We start from the raw sequence: 22,389 nt of genomic DNA, 5'->3' as shown, positions 1-22,389 counted from the left end.
CCATACATTCATCTATCACATAAATAATCTATCATCATAGAAGGAAACACCTGAGATATGAATTTTCTCTACTTCTGCCATCTAGGACCCAGCTATGCCTTAGGAGAATCACAGAGTTAGAACTGTAAGAAAATATAAAATTCTTGAAATCTAACCTCCTCACTTTATAAAAGAGAAAGCCATGGTCCAAGGAGGTACTTATTCAAGTTCATATAGGTCAAAAGTGGTTGAGGCAGGCAGGTTTTGAACTCAGATTGTATTCTAAATCCAGAATGTCCTTTCCACTATTTTCCTGATTAAAGTCCTAGGGAGCTTCCTGAAGCACATAAATTATATGACTTTATAAAAAAGATAATGCTAAGTCAGGAGTAGGATTTGCACTCAGATCTTCTTGACTTTGCTTTTTTCACTATGCACTGTGTCACAATGCTGGCTCATTTGTGTGTGTTGGTCTGGACCTACAGGTTTGCAAGTGTGTATGTCTATAAATGTATACACTCCAAATGTATTTGTGTTTTCTTTTGTGGATTATTTAAATCCAGCTCATCAGTTTGCATGTCAGATTGCTAATTTAACTCTCAGTTAATATATTAATATATATTATTATAATATATATTAATATATATTATTATAATAATATATAAATCAGCTTGCTGGAGATGTTATCAGTTTATATGAGGACTGCTCCTTCCTATGTGGTATATATGTGTGTATCTTTGTGAGTGTGGATACATATATATGTGAGTGTGTTTTTGTCAGTTTTTCTTTCTTTCTCTTATTTCTCTCTCTTCTCTCTTTCTTTCCCTCCCTTCCCTTCTCTTTGCTTCCCTTTCTCTCTCCTTTTCCCTTTCTTCCTGTCTCTCTCTCCCACCTCACTAAGTTCCTCAGACTGAGCCTAACAAGAGTGGGAGGAATTCTAGAGAAAACACTTGATTCCATACTCAACTGGAGCAGATGGTTGAAAGAGGGAATTGAGAACCTTCTCTCTTTCCTTAATTCACTATAGTGCTCTTTTTTAAAAGAAAAATAATTAGTATTTATCGCTATCAGCTAAAAAAAACATTAACAGCAACCTTGGATTCTGGGTGTCATTATCATGCATCCCAAATTCTAAGAGCCTCTTCTCCTATTACATATATTAGCTTGACTGAATGTACCTATTTGAGCCACCTTGGAATGAATATATATATGAAAAGAAATTATTAAGCACTTACTATGTGTCCAAGCACTGTAATTACAAATGGGGGGAAAGAGAAGAGATCAGCTGAAAGATAGAAAGGCCTTAAGGGTCTTAACAGCACAGAGGCAGTTCAGATGGCACACCGAGCGATCCTTAGGGCCCAGAAATCTGAAGAACGTAGAGATTGCACAGATGGTCAGTTATAAAGGGCACATAGTGGCAGAACAGTTGGTAAGGTCTAATGGTTTTCCATGAAGTTTTCTCAACACTCAATTCCCATCTTCAAAGAATAAAGTCTGAGCCACAGACACTGACCCAGACAATGGAGCAGTGTGCAAAGAACAAAGGTTATACTGAGAATCTGGATTTGAATCCCAGATCTCCTGTTTCCTCCCCATGGCAATCTAGGCAAATCATTTAATATCTCTGGACTTCTGAGTTTCCTCATCTGTCAAGTGAGATTCCATGAGCTTTAAATTCTCCTGTCTTTCAATTTTCCAGTCTATTTATGATTACATTACATTCTCTCCCAAGTTTCCTTACCTATGTCCATTCACCCTACTTTCTCTCAGGCAAATGGTATGCCAAGATTGTTCCTCAACACATCCACTCTTGCCATTTGCCTCTTCCTCTGCTTCTATTCCCTTCTCCCTTGACCTTTCTTATGTTTGAAGCTGTCTTCCTGTTGAATCTTTCACATTGGTGGCTTTTACATATTTTCTGCAATTATTTAAACCACTTATTACAATTGATGAATTTTATTATATAAATTGTTCTTTGTCATATTTTTCTATTAGACTTTTAGATCCAGGAAGATTGGGGCACTGTCTTATCTAAATTTCATGTGCCCCTAGCATCTAGCACAGGGCTCTGCATATAATAAGCTCTTAATAAATATTGATTGAATGGATGAGTGAGTGAATCAATTTAATCATCTCTAAAGTGATCATAATTGCATTTATTATTTATTATAATATATAAACTAATATATTATTATATAGTGATTATTATATAATTCTATAAATAGAATATAATAAATGTTGTCAATATAATATAACTATATAAATATACTGCATAATAAATATTATAAGTATAATAATTATTCTAATATATACCTAGTTTTGGAGGCTCAAAAACACAATGGCTGTAAATTTTTGATCACAGTAATTCTGAAGGACATCAACTAAGGTGTGGGAGGTGTCAGAAGAGGAAGCATGGATCTTTAATGCTGATTGATTTAATGACAATTTTCCATGGAAGGTGGACAAAAGGGCAAAACTGATTTATGTTTAGTAGACCTTCTGGAAATTTGATTTGATAGTTGTATTTTAGGTCGTTCAGGCCTCCCCAAATAATTTTGTCATTAAATCATGGTGGCGTTGGCTGAGTAGCATTCTCATTCTTATTAATCTGGAATGGCTTTTGTTTTATGCTGTATAATGCTCTGTCATGACAGTTACTTAAAAATTCATGGAATCTTTGCTTTAATTACTTGTAGAGAGAGAAAACAGGAAAATGCCATTGATAAAGCAATGTTGAGGAAATTAATGTAGTGACTATAGGAGACTAGGAAACCTGCCTGTGATATTTGCTAGCTCTGTGACCCTGGACAAATCATTGGCCTCTCAGGGTCCCAGACGACTCTGTAAGACTCAGAGTTACAGGTGAATTGCCTACCTAGTTGCTTTCTCACTGACAATTCCCTATGTTAATAAAATCACAAATCCCAGACCAAAACATTAATGCTGGGTCAGTATGAACAGCAAACTGCTTTGTTCAGAAGTCCTGTCATGTCTGTATATCTGAATGTGTTTCTCCATCTCAGAAAAGGCTTATGCCAATTTTCTTTGGAAAATATGTTTCTAAGATGCTTAACAACTTCCTGTGGCAACATTTATGGCAGGTCCCCACAAATGGTACAAAAGAGATCTGTATGTGCGCGCGCGCACACACACACACACACACACACACACCCCTAAAAAAGTGACCAAGAAAAATAATCTAATTTTCCTTATGAACTCATCCTGAGCTAATTGAAAGGCAGTGTGACATAGTGGGTAGAAGAGTTGCCTTGGAGCTAAGAAGAGCTGGATTCAACCACTATCTCTGTCTCATGCTGGCTGTGCGACTGGGTTCAAATCCACAGTTGTCTATTATAGTTACATGTTAAGAGTATTACAGTTATAATATAGTTACTATATTGTAGTATACATATCACAGCATATACAGATATGACATCACTAACATGCACTATACCATTCCCCTTTCCAAATCACATAGCTGAATATTAAAAACAAAACCAATTTATAACAAAAGTGCTTGAAAAATAGGGGGGACTTGCTGTTTGTTGATTGATTGATCTGCATGTGAAGAGGCCATCTGGTTCAGTCCCCAGGTTATACACATAAAGAAGCTAAATCCCAGGAAGGTTGAATGATTTATCTTTATTCCTTTTTCTGAACTCATTTTGACTGAATATTCACATATGTGAAAGTAAATACATCATTATTATTAGTATCATTACCACCTCAATCATCACCACTATATAGAATTATACACGTACATTTTCTCTTCCGTAGGAGAGAACAAAGACTTTTTTTTGTCTTTTATGTACCTAATATCCAGCATGATGCCTACAGTTATTGGGTGCTCAATTAATGCTTGTTGATTCATTATTGACTATTGTTTTTATTACATAACTATAATTCATTTTTATGCTTTTCTTCAGGCTCTTCTTTTTTTCTCTTTGCATTATTTTCTGTAAGTAAATTAGACTTCTTACAAACAGCACATTTTCTTGCAAGGAAATTAGGATATTAAGTGATAGTGAGAGTAATTTAAGAAGAGCAATCTAAGAATCCAGATTCTACCTAAGTGCTCCCAGGAGAAACTGAACAAAATCCCAAATTCCACAGCTCAGAACAGATAAATAAACAAGCAATAAGCGAGCAAATATACATCTCCTGAAATGTCAAGTAAAAATAGAATTGAGTAGAGAGGCCCTTCCTCCTGGAACTGTAAGGAGCATAGGTACACTTACATTCCCCCGCCAGGTGAGATTAAGCCACTGTTCAAAAGAGACCAAGTTTCCCTTAAAACAAAGCCGGCCTCCTGGGCTTACTCCTTCACAAAACCTCAGGCCACATGCAACCATTAGACTTTAGCAAACTAGGAAATTCAAGGATTGACAGCATCAATTGTAAATTCTATGAACTTGAGATTCAAGTCACTATTAATAGTAATTCCCAAAAAGAAGCATGTATGGAGCTGGATGTTGGGTTTTGGGTGGCTGCTGTTAGTTTGGTTTGTTTGTTTTTTTTTTTTTTTTTAAATCCACTAGTACAATTGTTCCAGGAATTCTGCCTGTTTGACAGCTCTGAATATAGCAGAGCATCTTGGTCCTGAAGCTGATCTTTAAAGTATCTACACAACTCGAGTGAAATGAAACCAAAACAGATAAGATTGACAATAAGGAAAATGTGTATTAGAAACCTGCCAGGTAATCCAGATCTAGTGAAATTGCTAAGTAGTTGCTAAGATTCCTGCCCTCCCTGGGTTTTGAGAGGTTTGAGCGGTTCCTTCTTTCCTGATCTCAGAGCATGAAAAGAGCCAAGTCAGAAGAAGCAAGACTAATTGTTTGGTAAATTTTTTTTCTTGCTCAGTGTTCTTTGCAGCCATCTCTAACAGTAAGGATAGGATAGATGACCTGAAAGTATTTTCAGGGAGGATTAGAATGCAATGAAAAGGACAAAAGATCTGGTATTAAAAGACTTGGTTGCCAGTCCTGTTTATGTTTGATCAATCAATCCTCCCATCAACTGATCAGCAAGCATTTATTAAGGACTTATTGAATGCCAAGATTTATGTGAATTTTGTTCTCTGGGCTTGAGTTATCTTGGTTATAAAAGGTTGAAAATTGGACTGAATGACCTCAGAAGTCCCTCCCTACTATAAACTACAAGAATTAATGAATAAAGCATTTATTAAGCACTTACTGTATGCAAAGCATTAAAGGGTACAAATTGAAACAATACTGTTCTTCCTCTTCATCATTTTGTATGAAAGATGGCAAGCAGAAAGGAACATGAGTCAAAACGAGTTCTAGAACCAATGATCCTTTTATATTGAGATGTCCTCTTCTGTGTTGCCATACCCACCAGACTGTCTTAGTTCAACTGGTAGCCATTCATTTAATAAACATTTATTAAACACCTACTACATGCAAAACACTATTTTAGTTAGTGGGAGAAATATAAATTGAAATAAAACAATCCATGCCCATTGGAGAGAGGAGATACAAAGTTTTTTTTGTTTTTTGTTTTTTTAAAAAAACACAATCTCTGCTTTTAAGGAACTTATAGTTTTGTAATATATAGGCACAAATAGACATACAGAATGTCCTAAAAGCCTCAGTGCAGTTTTAAACTTTAGTACCTTAAATGTATGCTGAGTGACAGCTAGGTGGTGCAGTATAAAGTATCAGCCTTGAAGTCAGGAGAACTGGGTTCAAATGTGGCCTCAGATACGCAACATTTCTTAGCTGTGTGACCCTGGGCAAGTCACTTAACTCCAATTGCCTCAGCAAAAACAAACAAACAAAGTTAAAAAAAAAAACACTCATAAGGAGTTATGGGAAGAAACAGTTAAGAGGAAATAATTATATAGACTTTTGAGATCCACTATACAATTAAAAATATAAAAGTCAGTCTCTTTCTAACTTAGAGAAATGTATTGTCCCACACAATGACAAAATGCAAAGCAACAAAAATAATAGTGTTTTTAAAAAGTAACCATCACTAATAGTTTTTTTTTTTAAAAAATGATTCTCTGCTGTAATAACTAATCATTCCCTGCTGTTACTCTGTGTGTGTGTGTGTGTGTGTGTGTGTGTGTGTGTGTGTGTGTATTTATTCAATCCCTTTATCATTTCTCCTTGGTAATATAACATAACATGATGAATGAAATAGAAAAAGGCCAAAGTGCTTTGAATTCCCAAATGGGGAGAACGTACAACGCAAGAGAGATGCAAATAGCTAATAAGAATTCATATTCATAGATCACTTTAGAGGCTTGCAAAGCAGCTTCTTCATAAACTTGATGGGAGGGTAGTATAAGTATTTTTCTTCTCATTTTATAGATGAGAAAAACAAATATCTACGGCATTAAATGATTTGCCTGTATTTAGATAGAAGAAAATGGCAAAGCACTCCAGTATGTTTGCCAACAAAAAACCCCAAAGGGGGTCATGAAGAGTTGGACATGACTGAAAACAATAACAAAACTATTTAGATAGTTAATTAGAGACTGTTGGGAGATTTGAATTTAAGTTTCCTGATTCCAAGCCTCCTGGGCTAACCTGGACACCAGATTGCTTCCATATTGCAGTCTCTTTGATACTCTGTCAGTACAGAAATATTCAGCCCTGACTGGTCATAACTCGTTTGAGTGAGCATGCTCATTCTGGTGCAGCCCCATGGAGAGAGTAAATCTACAGAGACAAAAAGAAAGAAAAAGCTTCAGTCCTATAAAACCTATTTGTCTTCAGTTAGGCAGATTAAAAATAAATTTGTTTTTAGACCTGTTACAAAAGTACTACTTTCAGTAGTTCTCAGACTTTTTTTCGTACTGAGCAGTCCCCAGAGAACATATATTAATAGTAGTTCTAGATGGTTTTACCACATTTTACCTTATTAGAAATTCAAACATCAATATTATTATAAAATAGATTCGAATTCTCAGCCTTCTTAGAAAGGTCTCAGATTCCCTGGAGTCCTTAGACACACCTGGAAATCCTCTGTGCTTCTATTCAGCAATTTAGGGTCTTGGAGAGTTGTCTGGGACACTGAGACAATAAGGGATTTGAACAGGGTCACCTAGCCAATATGATCCAGAAGCATCTCTGCAAAGCAGATTACTTAGAGGCTGTTCTTCATCAACTACTCAAAAGTGGCTCTTAAATAATAGGAAAATAATGATGCCAGAAGCATTTGTTGTGGCTTTTGTTATTATGAGGTTCTCTGGGGAGAAGGGGATAATGTTTGCCTGAATTTTCAGGATTATTTGCCTAATAATTGTTTCACTTCACTTCACATGAGGAAACAACTCAGAGAATCTTGCCATTTCCAGAAACGTTAAAAATAGCTGTTTCTCTTGAATTCGGGAAGAAAAGCTAGGGAAAAAAAGTATATGGACATGTTATCTGTTGGCAAGTTATCCCATAGCTTTTGAAGAATAATCTATTTTTGATTGTTTGAGTACTCGCTGTGGGAGAAAATTGCCTTCTTGAAAATGACAGTTTTGTTTCATTGAGTATTCTGAGTTTGACCAGGGTATAGACTCAGGCAAGGGGAACTCTGCAGGATAACGCTTACATTTGGGTTACATATCTAAAGTACTCTCTCCATAGTGGTCCACAGAATACTAACAGCCCACATTATGTTAGTGCTTTAAAGTTTTCAAAGCTTTTTTTTTCACCAGGACTTTTTTGAAGTAATTAATATATATTGCCATTACTCCCATTTTTCAGATGATGAAACTAAACCTTTTAGGGGTAATCTGGCTTGTCCCAAATTACACAGCCTGCAAGTGTTGGAGCTAGGATTAGAAGCAAATCTCTTTATGGCAAATCCAGTGCTTTTTCCACGATTCTACTTTGAAGTGTTAGTGTGAAAAGGGCCAACTTCTCCCAGCTATTTCTACCCTATGCCCTGGCAGCTGAGACAACAGCCTGGTAGGACCTGGTCCTACTGAGAAGAATCATTTAAACCCTACCATTTGATGCCATTGATGGGAGTTATAGCTACCTCTCTGATGGTTTTAGCCATTTCAAAACCATCTATGGTTTCAATTTATTCCAAACGAAGGCCTTGGATAGAAATATTCTGCCTCTTTCTCCAGTCTTATCTCTTTGCTTCCCTAATACACTCTAAACTCAAGCAATACTAGATGACTTGTTGTCCCCTAATCATATGTAATGTATGTAATTAATATATGACTAATTTTATCATGTTTATGTAATTAATTTTTATTATGTAATCATTCATTATAATCACAATTCTATAATTTGTCTTAGTACAAAATTTCTGTGTGTGGCGCTAGTTTTAAGATTTGCACAATATCTCATTTGAACCTGTGAGGGTGGTAAGGTACTGTTTTTCCTTTTTCATAGATGTGAAAACAAATTCTTAGAAAGTAAGTGATTTGTCCCTAAGAAGTAGCTGTTAAATACTAAAAGGGAATTAATCTTCCAAACTTCCTATCCTTTTTGCTACACAATTATTCACAACTTGCACCTACCTTCACCCTTTATGCTATAGTTCAGACTTCTCTCAGTACCTGGATCCCTTTCTTTCCTTTCTCACATTACCCCTCTTTCCAAGATCTGCATATAAAATTCCTCTCCATACCATACTAACACAAATATAATTTCAACCTCATTCAAATAGAATTTCAGCTTTGATACCTTCCAGGACCCCCATCCCTTATCCCCAACCAGAATAGTAAAGTAGAAAGCACTCAATTCAAGAGGCTCAATTTAATTTCTGCTTTCAATACTGTTTAATTCTGTGACCAGAGGCAAAAAAAAAATTGCTTCCCCTCTCTGAATGTGAGTTTCTTCTTTTTTGTTGTTATTAAGTCATTTCAGTCATGTCTGACTCTTCATGACCTCATTTGGGGTTTTCTTGGCAAAAATACTGGAGTGGTTTGCCATTTCCTTCTTTAGTTCATTTTGAGGATGAGGCAAATGGGATTAAGTGACTTGTCAAGAGTCACACAGCTAGTAAGGCTGAATCTGATCTCGTGAAGATGAGCCCTCTTGACTTCCAACACAGCGCTCTATCTGTTGCACCTCGGAGCTGACCCTTCTTCTGCACAACAGGAGTAATAATAATTTGTGGAGATCAAATGAACCCATGCATTATTAAAGAACTCTGTAAATCTTAAAGAGGTGTAAATGTCTGCTTTTATTAAGTTGTCTTCTCTTCTCTTATCCCTCTCTGATTTCCACTATTCTGTAAACTCCCCTGAGTCAGAGATTGTATTTCTCTGTACTCCATTCCAGAGGCATTTGTGAAGCATCTATTAATGTGCAAGACACTGTCCTTGGTACTCAGGGGAAAGCAAAGATATCCAATAGGTAGCACATTGATTTTGGAGTCACTGGGGCCACTATCATAGTTCTGCTACTGTCTACTTTTGTAACCTTGCAGCTAACCATGCATTTAGTACAAAAATAGGATTTAGGACAGGATCCATCTAGCCGTGAATGGGATTCATGGTTAATTCAGCAAGCCACTCATTTCTCTCACTTTCATTCCTATCTGTAAAATGAAGGGGCTGACTTAAATGACTTGCAAGGTCCCTTGGAGCTCTCCATTTGTAAATCTTGGACACAAAGACAAAATTAATAGATATTCCTTCTCACCTTTAGAGCCTAACATAGTACCTTGCAACCAGTAAGTGCTTGATCAATATTTTCATCCAGAATTAAATTGAACCACAGTGACCTGCCTTGTGTACCTTATAACTATGTAGCTGAGCAACAAGAGAATTTATTCCTCTATTGTTCCATCTTCTCAACATTCATAGACTGTGCAAAGGGGTCTGATGGTTTGGCGAATATTGTTCAGTTCTAGTTCTCTTACTATACTTTCTTTCTCTCTCCCATCCCTTTCCCTTACACCCCCACCATCCTCATAACAGGTGTGCAAGACATTGTTGCAATAATGATTCCTGAATCTAAAGGAAAGGAGATAGTGACACTCCTGGATAAAAACATTACTGTGATGATGTACATCACCATTGGGACCCGCAACTTGCAGAAATACGTCAGCCGCACGTCGGTTGTGTTTGTGTCCATCTCCTTCATTGTGCTGATGATCATATCACTCGCTTGGCTGGTCTTTTATTATATTCAGAGGTTTCGATATGCAAACGCCAGAGACAGGAACCAGGTGAGTAGTAGTACTTTTTAATTTTTTTTCCTCTTCTTTAACTTAGACAGACCTGTCCTATGTCATTATTAAAAAAGAGACTCCATGGACCCAGCTTCCCTGTATTGATTCCTTTATTGATTTATTTTTTATTTTGTTGATTGATTATGGATTTATTGATTGATTCCCTTTCTTGATTCCTTTGAGGATGGTGCCATGATAAAGGCAAAAGGGGTAACTCATTGCTGTAAATGCTAGTATCCAGTGGGAAAGTCCCAAACTTACCTCCTTGTGAAAAGAAAAGAAAGGGAAGGAGATCAATATTTCAAGGCTGGAAATTCAAATTCATCTTGGCTATTGTCATCTGAATATTGGGATTTGTATAAGCAAGCTGAATCTTGTGCAGATTAGCATGAGACCAAAATATTCATTCCTTCTAAGTCTCTTAGGATTGTTTTAATGAGGCATCATGGGTATATGCATGAGTCATGACAAAGGGAAAGCTGAGCCATATCTCCATCATTCAGTGATGCTCACGTAGAAATGATCTGCTCCTCTTTGAGACTGGAGTTGTATCTAGACACATATCCACCCAGATTTAAAGCAGTAATCCATACATTTAGGACCAGGGTAGGATTTAGGGTCTGAATTTTAACTAATTCAGTTATCTACTTCATTCTGCACAGGTAAACACATTTTGGATGCCATTATTAATTTGCATAGGTACTCTTTATCACTCACCAAAAATAAATAAATAAATAAGATTAAGAGAGCAGAAGCCTCTTTTGATTAAATGGTTTTTTTGGTTACATTTTATTAACTTTATCTGGATTAAATCATGTTGTTCCCCCCACCCCCACCCCGCGCTGCCCAATGAGGACAAATTGGTACAATCTTATGATTCACATAGACAATCTGCCATTCAATCCTTGGACATAGGGAGTCAATAAGCATAAATTCCATCTGAATATTGCAGTTTCTTTTTGATATTAGAAAGACCACCCTATGTTCAACCAAAAAAATATCTTGGCTAGTTTTAATAAGATTAGCTCACACTGGACCAATTACATTAACATTTTTGTGGATGTCTCCTAAAGAGTTCACATCTCTGGGCAGACATAAACACACAACCTGAAATCAAGTATTTGAAAAGGCTCTTTTATTTTGGTCCAAAATATTCAGGTAATGGTAGGACTTTTGGAGGGAAAGAGGCTTGAATTAGCCAAAGAGTTCCTTTCTCCTTTGCACTGTATAGATAACCATTGGATGAAAGTTACCAGCAACTTAAATGAACATTACTCTCTGCATATTTTCTAGTTATCTTTTATAAAGTATTTAAATTCAACTGTTAATAAAGTGGAATCTGTCACATTTTACCGTATCAGGTGTTTTATCCTGTGGCAGAAAGAATAACTTGTTCAGTGAAATAGAGAGAAAATAAATCTATATATTATGTCCCCAAGTGCAATTTTTTCAAGATAAAATGTTAACTGTTAAGAAAATTTGGTTGGCCTAATATATATTAAGATGCAGCTAAATATGCTTCTTAATATATCTGTGTTCTCAATTCTGAATTTTAATAGATGGTATCTGGTTCTCTTACCTTTCTGACCCCTCACTTTCAGTTTCTTTTGCTGGATTTTGGATCTAGTCATACTTATCAACAATGGGTATTCCCCAATAGGTTGTTGTGAACTCTCTTCTATTCTCCCTGTACACTATTTCATTAGGTAATCTCAACTGCTCCCGTGCATAATCTCTATATAGATAATTCTAAAATTTATTTCTCCTCTGACTTTTGGGCTCATATCGCATTTAGATGTAGAGCACTACATCTAAAACTCAACACCAACAAAACAGAATCAATTATCTTTATCCCCAAACTCTACTGCCTTCCTTCTAAAATGATGCCCTTTTTATTCTGTGTATGTATTCTATGTATTTAACTGCTTGCATGATGTCTCCCAATTTAGACTGAACTCCTTGAGACCAGACACCATGTTTTCCTTTTCTTTGAGTTCCCAGAACTCAGAACAATACCTGGCATATGGTACACACTATCACTTGATATATTAGTTGTATAAAAAGATTTACATTAATCCAGGATATCATTTCATTTAGATAGATTCTTTTTTTAGTTGTTTTCTAAAATGTGTGTGTATTTTAAAATCATTTCTCTTGTGAGTTCTGAAGTAAATTATTTACACATCATCTCCTAAAGCATAGAGTATACTGATCTGTGTTTGATGTACTTAATGAGTAGTTTTTGATGTTATTCTTCTTAATAGCAGCTCTTTTAAAGTCCATGTGGCATTTGGGATCTCTCCAAGAGCTACTCTCACAAGAAGTCATTGTTATCAGGGGGATTTTGCGTTGTATTTTTATCAGTCTTTCCAGAGGGGCCCTTAACTCTCATGCTCAATGTCTGTCGGGGACTTCTTTTATAGTTGGTCACATTTCCCAGAATCACAGACTCACAACAGCCCTCAGAAGCCACTAGGTCAAATGAAGAACTGAACAAGATGGCTCTCTGTTACCAACAAGGCCTTCATTGGAATACCTCTAGTGAAAGGGAGCTTACTACCTTCTTAGACAGCCCTAAGTAGAATGAATTGCTTTGGAAGAGCTCCAGCTGAAGTGAAATGCTTAGCAGTTTATCTTTTCTTTTAAAATAAACCTAAAATTGCCTCTTTGCCACTTTTCTCCATTTCTTCTGGTTGTGGCCTCTGCGGGCAAACTGTATAACTGTAATTTTTCTTTCACATGATGGCTCCTCCACTATTTATAGACATCTCTCATTCTCCTCTTCAATTTTTTGTTCTTCAAATTTCTTTTTTTTTTCCAACTGGTCTTCATATGACATGAGTTCAAGAATCCCCCTTGGATGGTCCTAAAATGTGGTACACAAAGCTGAACACAGTCCTCCAGATTTGGTCTAGACTAGGGCAGAGGACAATGGAACTGTCACCTCATTATTCGTGGAAACCACTCCCTTCACTCCCACATCACACTACTTTCTTATTGAATTTTGTCTCCCACCAGAACCCCAGATCTTTTTCAGTGAATTGCTATTTAGCCAACCCTTTCCTCTTGGATTTTTGAACTGTATTGAATTATATCTTTCTAAATTCCTCCCAATCCTCTAGCCCTAAAAGTCAGCATCTTAGAAGCCATTCTTAGCTCATAGACCATACAAAAACAGGTTAGCCGTAGTTTGTTGATCCCAGCAAGATCTTTTTAGATACTGCCTTTCAGTGTGTTAGCTAGGCTTGCCAGCTGGATGTGAGTGTTAGATCTTAGAACTGTGCCATCTTAGGACTTTTTTCCAAATCACTGATGAAAATGTTAAGTAGCGCATGGATAAGCACAGATTTGGAGGTTGGGAGTTCCCCATTATAGATACTTCTGCCAAACTGACATTGAACCATTCAACTACTCTGCAAGTCCTGAATGCCTCTAAATATTTCATCACTTAGCCTATATTCTCCATCTTTTTCTTGAGAATAATGAGATATTTTCTTAAATGTTTTAGCTGAACTCTAGATGTACTATGCCTGTAGCCCTCCCCTCAACTACTTAGTTACTAACCTTTTTATATTGGGAAATAAATTTAGATTAGCATGATATTCATCAAGCTTCTCCTTAATAATGCATAAAAATTTTTATTCAGGAGCTAAAGACAAACTCACTTGTCTATAATTTTTAATTTTTCTTCTCTTCCTTTTTTTTTTTTGAAAATTGATACAATATTTGCCTTTCTTTAGTCTGGAGAGTTGTCTATTCTCCACCATCTTTGAAATATCCCTGACAGTGGCACAGCAAGGTCTTTTGAAATAATTGGATCCAACAAATGGTTGAATAGATAAAGTGACCCCTGTGAATTCATTGGTACTTATTATTCATTGCTTGTCCACAAATGCACCAAATATTACTTGGCATTTTTTTAAAAAAGCATAATGCTTTTAGTTCTTCCCTTTAATGAAGAGCCTGATTCTGAGAAAATAGAATGTTCAAAATAAATTAATTATATATACAATAATATAATAACATATATAATACATATACAAAATCAGTTCATTATCAATACACACATATACATGACCATATGTGTTTTTATTGGTGTTTTACAAGATCCCTCTGAAAAACTGGGAATTTGATCCTTCCTTTATTATCTCATACTTTCTCCCTCCACTCTGTTATATTTGGAAACTCCTTCACTTTGATTCTTCTTTAAGTGACTCTGACATAGTCAAACTTTTTTCCTCTCTCTTTTCTAATCCCTTAAAGTCACTTGTCATTTATGTGTATTTCTGGGATGAGAGAATAATGAGTATCTGGACCTGTCTTCTTCAAATTAATTATCAGAGATTCATAAATGTAGAGTTGGTAGTTAATTTTAAGATCATACAGTCAAACTTCCCACTTTTAGTATTAAAAAAAAAGGCCCACAGTAAATGTTATTTTCCTTTTTAAAAAAAAATAGTGATTGGCTGAATTACAGGAATATAAAATCATAGAATGCCAAAATTGAAAGAAAGCTTTGTGATCTTCTGATCTAACCTCAAGTTACAGGTTAAAAAATTCAGTCCTTCAGGGACAAACCAAACTTCCCAAGGGTCACACAACTAGTATGTTGCTGAACGGGTATTTAAATCATGGACTTCTGCCACCAAAGTCAGTGCTCTCTTTTTAAAAACCAAGAAGCAATTATTAAATGCTTTCTGTGAGCCAAGCTCCAGCACCACAGTTGCTTAAAGAAGCAAGAGGCAAGAAGTAGCAGGTAGAAATAGCAAGAATTTCTTCCAGATACTAATTTAGAACAGAGGTACTCTCCTTTATAAAGTAAGAAATAGCTCTAAAGCTAGTTGGGAAATTTTTGGAATGTCTATTTAAGAAGTTCTATGTTCCTTTGGCAGAGAACTGCAACCTCGATATCATCATAAATCTTACTTCCTCTACTCAAGAGCTGGTCATAGCTGGTAGATGAATGTTCCTGGAAAGGTGGGAGAGAATTTCAGCAGAGTGGAATTTCTGAATTACTCAAATCCTGGAACTCTTCTTGATTGAGATCTTTGATCTCAGCAGTGGAAGGAAGGCCCACACCCACATAGAAATTCCTTTTGTAGGAATACTAAGTCTGTAATTTTTATTCTTGGAGAGTACCCCACAGTGTGTGCTCACCTCTCAAGGCTTAATGATTTGTTCATGACAAATATCAGAAACAGGCTTTTGAACCCATGCCTTCCTGATTTCCTGAAAGAGGCTAGCCCTCTCTCCAATAGATTACACTACTCCTGAAGAGAGACAGCTTAGGCCAGCAAAAAAAGAGGGCTGGATTTGGAGTAAGACCAGGATTCCAGGGCCTGCTCTGTTTTTACTGTCTCTTATTTGCTCTGTGACCTTGCACAACTCAATCTACCTCTCTTCATCTGTAAAATGACTGCTGCCCACTCAAAAGCTCTATCCTGGAATACTACAAACTCCTATTTTAATGATAGAAACCATAATCTAGACAAGAAGAGAAGAACATTTTAGCAAAGATGGAACAGAGCAGAGAAATGTGGAAGGACAGATAATAGAACATCACTGGCTGCTCTGTTTTTAAAATATTAGTCCTTAAAAAAAAAAAAGAGGGAGAAGACCTTCCTAGCTTAAACACTGATCCCAATTCCCTTGGACCTTCATCTCAAAATCTCCCCCAGAATGACCTGGGTCTCAAGCTCAGTTCTGCAGCTGTCCTTCCCTCCCACACCAGTGTCCTCTTCTCAAATAGTGGTGAGGGTAGGATGAGAATATTGATGTATCTGACACTCATTCTTATCCATCTTTAAAATAGCCTCCTGGTTGACAAGACAATAAGCACAAAAGAAAGTCAGCCTGTGAAGCTATGGCAGGTTAGCTTGTTTCCTGGCAACTGTGCAAAGTATTGACTCACAGCCTCCTGGGACACGCCAGTACAGAGGCAGGTTTGTAGCACTCGGAGACTGCACCAGGAACAGCAATAGATTCCAGTAGGGGCTTGGTTGATGACTCCAAGACAGGCAGTTCTGATAATGACAGTACTTTTTATTTCATCAACAAAACTTCCATTTAAAGGCAGCCAAGCCAGTTGCTTTGAAGGCATATTCCATCCAGTGATATATATCCACCAGAATATCCACCATTGAGCAATAGATATTTAGCTCTTTTCTAGGAAAATCTTCTGATGTGGTTTGAATTTATCCCTCTTTTTGGCAATTGTTTCATAGGAGGAATGGAAAAGAAGAGAAGCAGAAGTAATGGCGAGTTATTAAAAGGTAGCAGGAAGATAGAAAAAGCAAAGAACAGAATGGAGTAGAGGATCATAGATTTCCTGTTAAAAATACCTGTGAGGCTATCTTGAAACCCTTTAATTTTACAGATAAAGAAATTAAATTCAGGGAGTTTAAGTAACTTAAAAGAAACAACTCTCAGCACTTAGATTTGAACATAGAAGTCTTGCTGATTCTAAACACAACCCATTACCTGCTCTGCTGCACTATAACAGAGAGAAAAAGGGAGATAATGTGAAAAGTCAGCTTTCAAAATGGAGCCAGTACCATGAGATACTTCCATAATACTCTCCTGGGAATGAGCAGAGAATTCCCTTTGCATCTCTTCCAAAGACAGTGAGAATTCTTGAGAGCGTAATGAGATGCAGAAGACAGAATACTATGACAATAACACTAACTAAAGTGGGTATTTAATAACTCTGGTTAATTTTGTCTGTGCAGCTAAATTATCCAGACTTGCATGTGCATATGTTATGTGTGTTCACATATACTTTAATCAACTTTGGGGCTTTAAGTTCTGATTTGTTTGGCTGTATCCATGGAATTGCCTATCAAAGGTCAACTTCACACCATGGTGTGTACAAAAACAATCACCGAATAAGTCTCCCTAAGGTCACCAAAGACATTGTAATTATTTTGACCATCACAGAATTTCCTCATTAGAGGGCATCTTAAATGCCATCTCGTCTAATCCAATTCTGAAAAAGAATCCTCACTAGAAGATAGTCAATCAAGAAACATTTGTTCAGCACCTTCAGGATTCAAACAAAAGTGTTTGCTATTAGAGAGTTTACTTTTTAATGGAGAAGAAGTAAACATGTGTGTGTGTATGTGTATAAATGTGTATACATATACACATACATGTATATATATATATGAGATATACATACACAAGTAAAAATACAAAGTATCCTTAAAATGAAATGCAGTAGTACCAGAAAGTACTCAGAAAGACCTCCTATGGTGAGTGCCATTCAACCTGAGTCTTGAAAACCTGAGATTCTAGGAGGCAAGAGACAATTCATTTCCAGAAAGTATTCCAAGATGGCAGACCCACCAAGTGGCCTTCCATCCTTTGCTAGGGAGGAAGCCTATTTCACTTTTAGATAGTCTCATGTTAGGAAGCTTTTTTCATACTTCAATAACCCACCAGAAATCTTGTTTAATCCTGATTCTATCATCCAATGCATAATCCATTCTTTCTAATTTTGTGTCATCTGTAAATTTGATAAGCAATATAGTTTGCTGATGAGGCAGCAATTTATATTAGTGGTGATGATAACCTAAGTGACTGATCCTTTTATGACAAAAAAAAAAAAAAAAAAAAACAACATCCTGAGTAGTGCAGCTGTACTTTTTATAAAATCATAAATATAAAGCAACAAGTATATAGTTTACCTTCCTCCCTTTACAGATGAGAAAACTGAGACTCAGAGAAGTTAAGTGATGAACAAAAACAAGAGTATTTAATCTCAAGTCCTCTGACTCCAAATCCATTGGCCATTTCACATTTTCTGCTGCCTCCTTTGTGAGTCTGAGAACTCAAGGGGAACATTGGCGGCTGTGATATCCGACAATGAGTATGAATTCCCCAAGGACAGGATCTGCATCTATTCAGCTCCTTTTTTTGTATAATAGACAATATATATCCTAGTAAATAAAGACAGTTCTTATCTTGTGTGCTAGCTATTGTAATGAGAATTGAAGGGATAACAAAATGTTTCTGTTAGGATATAGGAGATAAAAAAGACATCTCTGATTATTATCTCCTTCAAGGAAAGTAGAAGGCAGCTAGGTAGAGCCATAGTGGATAGAAGACCTAAATTCAAATCCAACCAGCTGTGTGACCCCGAAAGTCATTATCATTGTTTGCCTCAATTTTCTCATCTGTCAAATGAGTTGGAGTAAGGAACGGTGAACCACTAAGGTATCTCTACCAAGAAAACCCCAAACTTGATCACAGAAATCATAAAACGCACAACTAAACAATGAGAAAAGTGAAAGAAAAGAAAAACAATTTGGTTTGCAGGGCACTGTGCTAGGTGCTTGAAGACTACCCTCAAGGAGTTTCCATTCTAAACCAATCGATGGAGGAGTGTTTTTAAGCACTTACTGTGTGCAGGGCACTGTGCTAGACAGTGAGGATATTAGTTCAAAGAATGAAAGCATTCCTACTTTTAGTGAGTTTGCATTCTAATAAAGGGAGATAGAATGTACAAATATAACTATATACCAGAGGTTTACAAAATAAATCCAAGATTGTTGGAAGAAAGGCACTAAAGTAAATAGAATAGGTTTCAACGTGAGCTTTGAAAGAAGCTAAGGAAGCATTTTCTAAATTTGGGACCCAGCTTCTGCAAAGACTGTAGACAGGATATAGAATGTGAAATGTGAAATATGTAAATGAAAACTATGTCATGAGATTGGAAAGGTAGGATGGAGCCAGGTTGTAAAGGTTTGAATGCCAAAGAGAGGAGTTTTTATTTGATCCTAGAGATAACAGGCCACTGGAGTTCATTAAGTGGGGGAGAGTTGTGGTAAGGCTGGTTTGTAAAGGAAATCAGGTTGGCAGCTGTGCAGAGAATGGATCGAAGAGGACACAGGTAGAGACAGCAATTAGGAGGTTTTGCAGTAGTTCAGGTGAGAGGTGCCGAGGATCTGAACTAAAGAAAAGTCCATGAGAGTAGAGTGAAGGAAGCAGATGCAAGAGATGCTGGAAAGTGAGAATTTCTCAGACTTAATAGCTAATTCCCCTCATATGACATGAGGGGAGAAGTAGAATTAAAAATTACTCATTTAAGAATCTGGGTGAGTGGAATGGTGCCCTTGACAAAAACAAGAAAATATGGGAGAGGAATGGATTGGGGAGGAAAGAAGCAATTCTGTTTTGGACATGTTGAGTTTGAGATGCTTAAAGACTATCCAGTTAGAAATGTCAATTGGGCAGCATGATAGGGATTTGAGCCCTGGAGAGGTTAGGGTTAATTGACTCTACCGGGAATCAGTAGCTAAATGGCACAGGGGTTGAGCATGGAATCAGAAAGAGTTGTTGTCCTGAATTCAAAGATAGCCTCGGACATTTACTAGCTATGTGACCTTGGGAAAGTCACTTAACTGTTTGTTTCAATTTTCTCATCTGCAAAATGAGCTGGAAAAAGACAGGGCAAATCACATTAGTATCTTTGCCAAGAGAAGTCCAAAAAATGACTCGAGTATACAGTGAATTGAGAACCCCAAATGGAGTTAAGGAGAGTTGGATGTGACTGAAATGACTCAAGAATGTACAGTGAATTGCATTCATAGACAAACTGATTGAAACTGAAGCCATGGGAGTGAATGAAGTCACCAAGAGGGAGTACGGAAGAGGAGACACACACAGAAAGAGGGACAGAGACAGAGACACACAGAAAGAATGAGGACCAAAGACAGAACCTTGGAGTGCACCCACAATTAGATTGCCTGGGAGAGTGGTCTGACTTAAAGGCAAGCGCTAGGAGATAGCAGTTTCATGAAACCCTAGAGAGAAAGAATATCCAGAAAAAAGATGATAGTAATAGCAACAGTAGCCAGTAGTGTTAGAAGTAGTAAAGACACAAGGAAGGGAAATGTTGCACTGGATTTTCCTTCAGTTTCTTAGATGCTAGGCAGTTACATTCCTTCAACGTTTGGATGGACTTTGGTTTTGCTTTGGGTTAGCTTGCTTAGTGACATTTATTCAAAATTTTGGTTGTCCCTTCTTTTCCAAAAGCCCATTTCTTATCGTTGTGGGTAAATTAGCAACCGGGTTAACTCGTTAAATTTCTTGGCTTCAAGAAATAGGCTGCATTCTTTCCCAATATGGCTAACCTTCAAAGGATGGAGAAAAGAAGGACTCTCTCATGAAGCTCTGTGGAAGCACTAACAGCACTGGCCCCCATTTCTTTCATGTTCCTCAAGCTGACAACTAAATCTTCCTTTTAACATCACTTTCTGTGTCTATCTGAGCAATACTTTTTAGAGGTACACAACAAAGTAGCTGTCCAATCTGCCATATTTGCTTAGACATCTGGCTCCATTTCATAGATTCCACTTCCCCAGCTGGGCATAAGCCACACTTTCTGCTAAAAATCTGGAAGGGGTGCAGCAAATGTTTTATACACACCCATACACACACACACACACACACACACACACACACACACATACATACACATACACACTGCAACTCATACTTTAAGACAAGGGAAATAGACTGCAAAATCACCAACCTAACCCGTTTCAGTAAAAGGCATTTGAATTTCTTCTTATTCTGTGTCTCCCTTGAATCATTTTTTTCCTGGGGATGTGAAACTCCAGCAGTACTTTTTTGGCTATGCTTGAAAGTATGGCAGTGATCTTTCTTCCAGCTGTCAGTGTTTCTGTGTATATTTTTTTAAAGTCATTTATTTAAAAAAACACAGAAACATATACACCCTGTTGAAATTTGGAGAAAAAAAAATGAGTGTGGAATGTTAATACTTGTCTCAAGGCATACATTTTTATTTTCTCCCTCTGAAAGGAATCGTAATGACCCAGCACTCCTCCAGAGGCGTGGGAAACATTATTGACTTGTATTGTCAAATAGCAGAGGGGCAATTTTTCTATATTCATCAGACAGATGCTGAAACATCTGCATCGCCCCTAGCTGCAGACATTATTTATCTCCTTTCCTTAGATTAGAATTACAGCCAATATTTCAGCTTTCTTTTGGTCAAAAGAATATGTGTGTGTGTATGTGCACACACGTGTGCCTATGTATCTGTCTATGGATTAAATAAAAATAACCGGATCCAAAATAAATCTTTGATTACAGGAAATGCATTTCATTCAATTCTTTGGGGATGGACAAATAAAAAGCATTTTTCATGCCTAGGAATCCTATGACTTCTCTCTGTGTTCTGTGTCCCAACCCCTTCGCAGGTACAAATATCTTTATTGAATAGAAAGAGGTCTTCATGATTTTGTCAGATATTTTTCCCCATTAAAGGAGAAAATGGTGGGAAATAGAGGAAAATCTGGATTTGGTACACAGAAGGCTGTGTAACCTTTCAACTTTCAAAACTTAACCCATTCTGCTCTCTTTTGAAGTTCAATTTTCACATGTATAAAATGAGTGAAATATTTTTTCAAGGGAAATTTCTTCCTAGGGACAGAGAAGTTAAGTGATTTATTTGTGGCCACGAACTCAGATGCAGGACTTGACGCTGTCTTCCTACCTCCATGAACCACCCTCCTGTCTCCACTATAGCCATAAGTGAGAAGGCTGCTGAGCTCTCTTTCAGCCTGAAGTGGCTTGATCCTATGATTTCTACCTTGCTACCCCTTGGAAAATTTGGGGGTTTCAGAAGTGGCTCTTCCTCCAAGCCTGAAAGCTTGTCAGATCTTTTCCAGAGGGCATAAAATATCAGCTTTTCCATTCCCTGTGAGCTTATAGTTCCTTCAGCTAGTTGGGGAAACTCATACTCAGAGTTGTTCCACCTTTGTTATGACTGAATCTCTGTTGGCACTGAGTAAGCTCACCACATAGGAGGGCATTAGCCTGTGCCTGCTGAAGGCATCCCAGGGTCCTTAATGGGATTTGTCTTCTTAAATCTCTCAGCATTAATCCTGCTGCTCACTGTGATGCAACCTGCATTCCAGGTTGTTTCCTGAATACATGTGCCATTCTTACTTATGGGTGAAATGCATGACACCTTGAGAGTCTCAAAAAAGCTGTTTGATGGAAAAAGAGAAAAATGAAATGGAATTTTGCCCCCAAGATCCAGAATGTTTTTCTTCAGACATGTCTAAATTGTAAATATAATGTGGAATAGAGGATAGAACACTAGACTTCAGTACTTGAATACACGATCATTTCTTGAGGTAGGATACAGACTGACTCAAAACTGGAAGAAAGACCATCTAGACCATGGGTTCTTAAACTACGGCCAGATGTGGCTCACTGAGG

At 37.1% G+C, this 22,389-nt stretch overlaps 1 protein-coding gene across 2 annotated transcripts in view; it reads left to right on the top strand.

Moving 5' to 3' along the window:
- The window catches only part of RNF150 (ring finger protein 150), a 325,703-nt gene that overhangs the window by 204,135 nt on the left and 99,179 nt on the right, over window positions 1-22,389 (top strand). For both annotated transcript variants that reach the window (XM_074275042.1, XM_074275041.1), the window contains one exon: window positions 9,884-10,134. In XM_074275042.1, coding sequence (XP_074131143.1) covers window positions 9,884-10,134 — 251 coding nt within the window. The remainder of the gene's footprint in view (window positions 1-9,883; window positions 10,135-22,389) is intronic.

Source organism: Sminthopsis crassicaudata, chromosome 6 (genome assembly GCF_048593235.1).
Source record: "Sminthopsis crassicaudata isolate SCR6 chromosome 6, ASM4859323v1, whole genome shotgun sequence".
Classification (NCBI taxonomy): Eukaryota; Metazoa; Chordata; class Mammalia; order Dasyuromorphia; family Dasyuridae; genus Sminthopsis; species Sminthopsis crassicaudata.
Note: the sequence above shows the minus strand (reverse complement) of the source record. Positions and strands in the feature narration are given on the sequence as shown.